The sequence below is a fragment of the Helianthus annuus genome, chromosome 17, assembly GCF_002127325.2.
Source record: "Helianthus annuus cultivar XRQ/B chromosome 17, HanXRQr2.0-SUNRISE, whole genome shotgun sequence".
In the NCBI taxonomy this organism is placed as follows: Eukaryota; Viridiplantae; Streptophyta; class Magnoliopsida; order Asterales; family Asteraceae; genus Helianthus; species Helianthus annuus.
Window position 1 is genome coordinate 1621724 of NC_035449.2, and position 9520 is coordinate 1631243.

Consider the following 9520-nt stretch of genomic DNA (forward strand, 5'->3'; position numbering starts at 1 on the left):
GTTGAAATTTAGTTGGTTGAAATTTAGTGTTTGTATTAACAGAATTGCAAACAGAATTGCAAACACAAACTGCATACACAAACTGCATACACAAACTGCATACACAAACAGAACTGCATACACAAACTGCATAAACTACACAAACTGCAGTTGAACATCAACTGCATACATAAATTGCATAATCTGCATTACAAGTCTTAAACCAGTCTTAAACAACATTCTTAAACCATACTTAAACCATACATAAACAAGTTGTCAAACAAGTCTTAAACAAGTCTTAAACCATTGAAATCAACCTAACTAAGCTTCAGTCTCACTTGGTGCACCTTGTGATACAGATTGAGATTCTTGAACATTCTCCCCTCCCAGGCCCTTGATTGAGATTATTAAACACTTCTTGAGCATGAGGAGTTAATGGACCATGAGATTTAGCTTGAACCTTCTTTACATTCACAATTCTTTTGGTCATGTACACTCTTATGAACTCTAAACATGTGATTACAGGTTTGTCTCTGGCTCCTATCAACTGCCTATTGAACACTTCACATATATTATTCAACAATATGTCACATTTGGCCCTACCTGAAAGCCTAAGTTCTTCTTCAGTATTCTCATTTCTAGCATCCCTAATTGTCTCATTGACTTCATCAGGATCAAAGTCAACACATGCCTTGAACTGACTCATATCTACTTCATAATCAAACACTGGATTATCTGGTTCCTGACCAAATGTGTAATCTGGATCTTCTTCATCACTGTTCTCTTTATCACTACTTTCTGACTCACCCTCAGAAACTGCCTCGCTACTTTCTGACTCATCCTCAACCACATTATCTTCACCCACATTATCTAGTAAAGCCAAGCTCATTACAGTTGAATCCTTGATTCTAGATTCTCCTATTTCAACATACAAATCTACTAACTTGCATCCTTTTCTAAGTTGGTCATACACATAATCTAACTCATCATCATCAGTAAAGTGTCTAAGACCAAAATCCAAACAGACATTAGGATCCTTAACAAAAAAATTGAACACATCATCTACAGAGTAACCTATATCTTTCAGCATTTCACGAAGAACATCAACACTAAACTTATCAAACTCAACCCAGTCAATGTAACTAACCTTACCGTTGACATACTCCCTTCCTGGATAATCAGTAAACTCACCTCCATGGTTAATCTTTACAGAAAATACTCTAGGTTCATCCCCTGTTAACACAAATGATCAAACCATCAGATGATATTTAACTTACCGAAAACAAACTATACCCTGAGAAGAAGACACAATCAACTTACCATATATATCTTCAGGATCGTAGTATTCACCTTGAGGACGAAGACGCCATGTGAAGTCCATCGCTTTTGGTTTCTCTGTCGCACACTCAACTGTCTTCTTGTTTTGGCGGGAGTGAATTAGGGCTTTAATAGTTAATTTGGGGTTTTTAGAAGGGAAATAGAGCAAAAGGACGGTCTTACCCCTAGCCCAAACGGTCAAACAGACGGAATCTTGACAGAAGGACTCAAAGTGTTATGAATTTATAAAGTCAGGGGCTCAAAAAACCAAAAATTTAATTTAGGGGCTCAAGTTGATTTATGGGACATACCACAGGGACGCAAATTGCATTTTTCTCTTTTACTATTAGGCTAAAACCTTAGTGGCGACTGCAACGGAATTAAAAATTAGTCTAAAGTTGTGTTTAAAAGAAATAATTAAGGGATGGGAACAGAGCCGTCCTCGAAAACTCTTGAAAAAATTTAGACCTTGGGCGACGAAAAGAATTGGGCCCAAAATTATGGGTTAAGGGTAAATGAATTATAAAAATAAAAACTTAGTGATGGAGCAAAGACTCAAACTTGAGACCTTTATATTATTTTGAGATGGTTTTTGCCACTACACCACCAATAAATTTTTGTATAATAAACGGATAAATATACTAAATATATAATTTAATAAATGTATACAAGCTGATAAAGACTTTTCGGACCCTTTGAAATTTTGGGCCTCGGGCGTCGGCACAAGTTTGCCGGGCCCAGAGCCGGTCCTGGATAGGAAAATAGCTGATGGGGTGGTGATCCATTGACAAAAATAATTCCTTTCAACACATTGAAAGGGAGAGGAATGTAGAATAAAAGGTTTACATTTTTTAGTTAGTTCTACTGAAACAAACACTAAAATGACTTTTATGTAAAAGAAATGTACCATCATGACATCAAGGATTTTATTATTTTATATTTAATTATATTGTTGTACTTAAAAAAAATTAATTGTTGATTGCAGCAATGCATCTAAATTAGATACAAGAGACTGCGTTTACTCCGATTACAACGGTGCATCTAATACTCCAATAACAAAATTAAGTCTTCCAAGTATGATATATAAACGAATAGAGTGAATTTCAAGTTTTTTCCTTTATCTTTAGGCCACTTTGCAAGTTTTGTCCTTTATGTTTAAATTTGACGAGTTTTGTCCTTTATGTTTAAAAATCAAGCACGTTTTACCCTTTGTGTTTAAAAATCAAACACGTTTTGTCCTTTATGTTTAAAAAATCAAGCACGTTTTGTCCTTAAAAATCAAGCATAAAGGACAAAACGTGCTTGATTTTTAAACATAAAGGACAAAACTCGTCAAATTTAAACATAAAGGACAAAACTTGCAAAATGGCCTAAAGATAAAGGACAAAACTTGAAATTCACTCTAAACGAATATGACGTTTATAATAGTGTATATAAACTAACTTGTAACTTAACTGACACGCACACAACACACCCTACTCTAAAATTCATGGCTCCCGTCTAGTATCCTTCACGCTTTGTAAGATTTTTTTTTTTTTTTTTTAATTATTACAGGATCTGGCCTCTAGAAAACTAACATGTTGGTGTAATTTCCATTTCTTTGCTATTTATAGAATTTTATTTGTTTTCTCTATGATACATATTGTCTTAACCAATTGATCGAGACGAAACTTTATTGCCAGATGTATATAGCTTTATTTCAAAAAAATAATTAGTACTTATATCTTTTTTTTTCTCCTAAAAAGGTAAGTATATCTGCCTTTTGAATGTTCAAAAAGTTACTTTTAGCATTTAAAGTGATAAATGGGAACACTGGATTCAAACAATAAATTTGATAGCGACGTTGCAATACAAAGTTAATAAAAGTAATTAAGATAATTAGAAATAAGTGTCGCAAAATTGATTTTAAATTTGAAAATTGAATCCTGTACAGCAAGAGTTTTGTCAAACTTATAACATTGTATTTAATCATTGTAAATATCTCAAAGTCAAAATATTATACTATCAAATTTAGTGAACTAAAACCTACAGTTATTTAATTTATATCTTAATTAACTAGGCATAGCAGAAAACTTAACAGTAGAGGTGGGGCCTCCTAGCACCTAATCTTCAAGTTATGCTTTAAGGCATGCATATACATACATGATACATCTATGTAAAAGCATAAATTAAGAATCCATACATATATAAAACAAATAAAGAAACCATGAAAAAATGAACCTAATCGATTGATAAGATGATTTGATACACATTTTTTATGGTTAGGTTATGGTAAGTTGGTAATATATGCATAAAAAGCTGAATTGCCCAACCGTAAAATCAACATATGTATTTTTTTTTAACTGTTATAAATAACATTATATTTTCGAAAATGTTTTGTTATAATTTTCCATGATTAACGTGTTATTTGTGACTAATTTATCTTTACAAATTTTATGATAGAATTGCCGATATATATTTTAGTTTAGTTATGATCATGTGTAAAGATCAAATACGAATGAGTATTAATATACAAAATATATTTAACGTAAGAACTGAAGGAGAGAACTTTTTTTTAATTTTCCCTACTATTTAAGAATGACGTTTAATTGCAAAATGTAAAAATAATAATAATAATAATAATAATAATTCGTGATTTTACAGTAATTATTATAGGGTAATTATATTACTCTACTAATGTAAAATTATGATTTTTTTTTAATTCCGGAACTAAAATACGTACTTTATAAGATGGGTAAAAATAATTAAAAAAACAAATCCTTATTCACTTCTTACGTTAAGGGTAGTTTGTATGTTAAAACACATTTATACAATAATTTAACCCCAGCTATGATATAATTAGATTCAGTGATTGAAATTAGCTTTAATTTACCTACATCCAATAATGACAATTAACCGAACCAACTTTGAAGCTAACCGGAGGTACTATTTATAACCTAAACGGCCAATGCACTATGAAAAATCTAATTGAAACGTCAGTTGTAGCTTGTAGGTGCGGTTTTTGCCTAAACTGAACTGACACATTCATACACACAATAATAATACTAACAAAACAATATATAATAACGTAATTATGTGTGTCTATATATTAATTATTTTCATTTAAACCTTTTAAAATATATTTATTTTTATTACATGTAAATAGAAGCATGCAAAAGTCGAGTCAAGCTTGAGTTTAAGAAGCAACATGCCATGCCGTGTTACATTTTTGGGCAGCCCTTGACTTGCCACCAAAGTCAACATCCCACTTGTAGGCTTTACACACTAACAAACCTTCTGAGATATTTCCATAACACAATAATATTATAAAAAGGTCAACACCTTCTACATACATCATATATCTTCTTCTTCATCTTCAACCTACTCATCAAATCATAATAACCATGGCAGAATGGGGTTTACAAGCTATCATCAGACCTAACCAATATGATCATCAGCAAGATGATTGTTTTGGATCCATTGACATCAAGAAAGAATATGATCAAGCTCTGCTCTTCTGTTTCCCACATCTCTTTGAAAACAATCATCATGATTATGATCATGCAACCACAACCACAAACAACATGCAAGCAGATGATTTAAACCAGCTTTACAAGCCCTTTTATTCGGTTCCTCCTCCTCCTGCTGCTTCTGCTGATGCTGAGGATGATATTCGGATCAATCGTCATCGGTTTCATGATCCCGATCAAGAAACTCAAAGAGATCAAGCACAAGAAATCAAGAAGTTTAGTGGGTCAGCTTCCAACACCTCTCAACTTGCACCAAAGCTTAAAAAGAGGTGTGCTTTTTGTGACTTTTGAATCACCCACAAATCCTACATGCGATTATAACGAACGCTTTTATTATAATATGTTATATATGTCTCAATCTATTGTAACTGTTTTCTTTTCATAAATTAGGGTTTCTTTCTTTTTTATATGATGATGAAGTTTTATTGGTTAGTGTATTTATGTCAGTTTGTTTTTGTGTGTGTGAATTACAGGAAGAATCAACAAAAGAGGGTGGTGGTTCAAGTAACAGCTGCTGGTTTGTCTTCAGATCCATGGGCTTGGCGTAAATATGGCCAAAAACCGATCAAAGGCTCAATCTATCCAAGGTACATACATACATACATACACGTCTATCATTTTGTTTGTTACGAATGGCCAAATTCCGTGAAAGAATTAAAAATTACTCAAAAACTGTATTGGTGAATAATTTTGTCAAATAAAACTTTGATTTTGGTTGTTTGGAGTTTTTAATATGGTTTCGAAACATATTTGGCTTATAGGTGTGAACTAGCGGATGTGAACAGTGTGTTTATGTTGAAAAGCCAATACATATTTGCCAACTAATCACGAACCATATACTGGATCTTCATAAAGAATATTCACATCTGCTAGTTCAACTAGCGGATCACTTGAAAGCCAAACATGTTTCAAAGCTTGATTACGTAGAAACCTTGTTATAAACTCCAAACCGCCTATATAAACAAAAGAATATATAATATGTTGGGAGTGTTTTCAATAACTTAACTGAGAGGTGCAAAGATTAATGAAACGGATAATAATAAAACTAGTCAACTAATGATATTGTTAACTAAGTAATGATGATGATAAAATGTGAATAACTATCAAAATAGAGATAAAACAATGACTAATACGATTAATGTTTAAATTCTACAGAAGCTATTACAGATGTAGTAGTTCAAAAGCTTGTATGGCAAGGAGACAAGTTGAGCAAAGTTGCACTGATTCAAGCATCTACATTTTAACCTACACCGCGGAACACAACCACCCACAACCAACTCGCAGAAATTCCCTAGCCGGAATCAACCGCAACCGAGTCAAAGTTACTCCAAAGAGTCCCACCAACAGTAGTGATTTTGGTAAAACTCTCACAAAATCAAAAGGCTCACAAGTTCATTCTCCAACAACCATTTCAGCTTCTTCATCTATGGAAGATGAAGTCCTCCAGCAGTCAAACATCAAGGAAGAGACAACATTCTACAACAAATGTGACATTAATCAAGGACATGATACGATGATGATGCCTGAAATCAATGATGAAGAGTGTATGGTTTTTGGTGATGATTTTTTTGAGGGTTTGGAGGACTTAGGAGGGGAGTCTTCATCTTATTATTCATCAAACAAACAGTTTCCTAATGTGTTTTGTTAACATTATAATGATCCTAGTTTAAGTATTTGTTGTTGTTTTTTTTCTACTTTGTTTTGTAAATTTACTAGTAGAGTTTTCCTTTTAGAATAAAATTTTGTTTTTTTTTTGTTTTTATGTTTACATATCATCATATGTAATCTACAAAAAAATGTAAATGGTACTTCATAGACACATATATAATAAAATAGTTGAAGGTTATAATGTCAAAGATGTAGCTCTATTATTATGCAAAGACCATACCTTTGTAATACTTGATAATAGAAAAAACTTCTTTTTAAAATGAAATAAAACACAAGTAAATATACCAAAGATCATCATCAATACACATTATAAATTACAGAACTTTCACTTAGTGTTTTATAATCAATATATTGATGAAAAAAACTATTCGTCAAGTTAAAACTTTACGAATAGATCACCAACGGTATGTCGACAGAATATCTGTCGATGAAACACCAACGGATATTTAGATCGTAAATTCTTCACATTTTCAACTTGATATATATAAGCAAATGTAAGACATTATTTAGGGTTTCTCAACTTGTGTTCTTTGTTTTTGTTTTGGTTTTTTTTTTTTTTTTGGGCTTTTCGAGGATACAAAAAGAATTTTATGTGAAGTGTATAGTTGCATTTTTTTGTTCCTTTCATCAGAATTATATGTTTTTATTCAAATAGTATTGAAATGCAAGTAGCAATTTTTGTCTTATTACAAAGTATTTAATAATATTAGTTTGTGTAGAGGGAAAGGCTATGACTAATTCAATTCTAAATAAAATAAGATATTGCAATGTAGACTGACTAAAATATTCTATCAAATTGTGTTGATTTACGAATAAAATAATCACATGTACCTGTATTCAATTTCTAAATGATTTATAGCTTGTAGCACGTAGATTGTGGATAATAGTTTTAAACTTATTGCCTGAATTTTATTCGAATAAATGTAATAATTTGGCCAACAAGTGATATTCTATGATTTGTCAGTTGTTCCCACTACTAGAAAACTACATTTTTTCCTACAAAAGTTTCCTACAAATTTCCCACAACTTATTTTTTTTTACAATTTTCCTACAATTTTTTGACAAAAAAGAAAACAACAAAACTTTTCCAAAAATTTCCTACAAAATTGCTACACAATAAGCATTTGTAGCAATTTAGTAACAAAATTTATAACCTTTTCGACAAAATTCCGACAAAAATTATATATTTTCATATTATTCGTAACTACAACAAAATAAATAATTTAAAAAATATAAAATATTAAATTTGTCGGAAATTTGTAGCAAATTGATACCAGTTGCTACAGATTTCCTACAAAAAATGGTTTTTCAAAATTATCTGATATTGTTATTTTGTCACAAATCTGTCGCAAAAAATTGTAGGAATTTTGTCGCAAATCTTAATTTCTAAGTTGTAGGAAATTTGTAGCTACATTAAAAAAAATATTTTTTATTTGTAGGAAATTTGTCGTAAACTGTTTTGATAACTTTGTAGGAAATTTGTTGGAAACCGCTAGTTTTGTAGATAATTCGTAGCAAATTGTTTAGAGAAACTTTATAAATTTGTAGGAAACTTGTGGAAAGTTTTATGATTTGTAGGAAATTTTGTCGCAAGAAAGTTTTATAATTTGTAGGAATTTTGTCGTAGAAAAGTTTTATAATTTGTAGGAATTTTGTCGCAAGAACGTTTTATAATTTGTAGGTATTTTGTCGGGAAAACAAAAAATTATGAATATTTTTTTAATAATGCTATTAAATATAAAAATAAAATATCATAAAATAATATACAAAAAGGCAAAAACGTGGAAAAATTGTCGGAATTTTGTAAGAAGAGCGATTTGTCAGTATTTTGTAGCAAATTTTGCGACGAGAGATTTTGTAGGAATTTTGTAGCAGATTTTGTCGTATTTTTGTAGCTAATCCGGTTACCCACAAGTTTATTTCCTATGAATTTTTTTGTAGGAAATTTGTGGGTAAGACCAATTTCAGACAAATTTGCTACAAATTTGGTTGTCACAAACTTGACAATTTTCTAGTAGTGCCAGCCAACAATCATGTTTTTTTCTACGCACATTATTGTTGAATGCCGAGCTTAATTACTAACTATACACTTATTTATATGAAAGTTGTGCGACTGTACTACTATTTTATTTCATAATATCCCGGCTAAAACGCATTAATGTTTATCACTTTACCCACAATATTTTGTAACGTACATCTTGTCTATAACCTATGAGTGCAAATTTTAGAGCATAAAAATAGAATATCAATATCTTTTTTTTCGTACATTTTAATTATGGCGTGTGGACGTCCCATGATATATCCCATTCTGTATCAATTGTTCCAGTGTTCATGGTCTAGTGGTTTAGTAGTATGATAGTCTAATAATATATTGATTGTCCCTCGTAAAAGTGGTATGAGTTCAAATTGTTGATAGGTGGTTTAGCCGTTTAGGTGTAAAAGATTCCAACGTCATATGGTTAGTAATAAGTTGCAATATTTATTAATTACATATGTGTACGTAAAGAAAAATTTAATGAAAAATACTTAATGATCGAAATAGAGGTTAAGATGCCATCTAGAAGAGTGAACGTCTATTATTGCGTTTTGGTTTATGATATATTGTGTTAGACAAGTGGTATTTACTAAAAATCCATTGGGAATAGCCCAATGGTGTTGGTGAGTTAGATAAAGGTGTAGAATAGTAGGAGGTCATGGGTTCAATCCCCTTGGTGTGCAAGTTTAGCCATTAAAAAAAAAAAAAAAAAAGTGGTATTTACTTGTGACATTTATCGTATCACGGAAAAGTTTAGTTTTATTTGAATAAATCCATGATGTAAGATGAAGATGGGCATATGGAGGAGAATTTTAAATGTGAAAGTGTACGCTTTGTTTGGGGACGCCGAATTTTGCGCCACGCTTTTGATCGCAATTGAAAGGGATGGTCAAACTTTACTAAATTAATAGAGTTATATATTTAAATAAATATAGTTGGAAATTAAATATATTGTTATATTATATATGTATCACAACCTACATCGTGAGGAATTTACTTTATTTCTTACTAG

The 9520-nt window shown here is 31.1% G+C and overlaps 2 protein-coding genes across 2 annotated transcripts; one reads left to right on the plus strand and one right to left on the minus strand.

Moving 5' to 3' along the window:
* Nucleotides 1-313: 313 nt before the first annotated feature.
* Nucleotides 314-1555, minus strand: LOC118489219. Its single transcript, XM_035986920.1, has 2 exons — nt 1300-1555; nt 314-1212 (listed from the first exon to the last, which is right to left on the minus strand). The coding sequence occupies exons 1-2, from the start codon at nt 1358-1360 to the stop codon at nt 314-316; spliced, it is 960 nt and encodes a 319-aa protein (XP_035842813.1). The 5' UTR covers nt 1361-1555.
* A 3069-nt stretch (nt 1556-4624) lies between these two features.
* LOC110922561 (probable WRKY transcription factor 29) lies at nt 4625-6563 on the plus strand. Its single transcript, XM_022166846.2, has 3 exons — nt 4625-5074; nt 5279-5392; nt 5961-6563. The coding sequence occupies exons 1-3, from the start codon at nt 4680-4682 to the stop codon at nt 6451-6453; spliced, it is 1002 nt and encodes a 333-aa protein (XP_022022538.1). The 5' UTR covers nt 4625-4679; the 3' UTR covers nt 6454-6563.
* Nucleotides 6564-9520: the final 2957 nt, after the last annotated feature.

Excerpts from the sequence above, each read along its gene's own strand:
- LOC118489219 (XM_035986920.1), bottom strand. The coding sequence starts at position 1,360 with ATGGACTTCACATGGCGTCTTCGTCCTCAAGGTGAATACTACGATCCT. Across the intron at positions 1,213-1,299 it reads CGATCCTGAAGATATATATG|GGGATGAACCTAGAGTATTT; the intron begins GTAAGTTGATTG and ends TTGTGTTAACAG.
- LOC110922561 (XM_022166846.2), top strand. The coding sequence starts at position 4,680 with ATGGCAGAATGGGGTTTACAAGCTATCATCAGACCTAACCAATATGAT. Across the intron at positions 5,075-5,278 it reads GCACCAAAGCTTAAAAAGAG|GAAGAATCAACAAAAGAGGG; the intron begins GTGTGCTTTTTG and ends TGTGAATTACAG. Across the intron at positions 5,393-5,960 it reads AAAGGCTCAATCTATCCAAG|AAGCTATTACAGATGTAGTA; the intron begins GTACATACATAC and ends TAAATTCTACAG.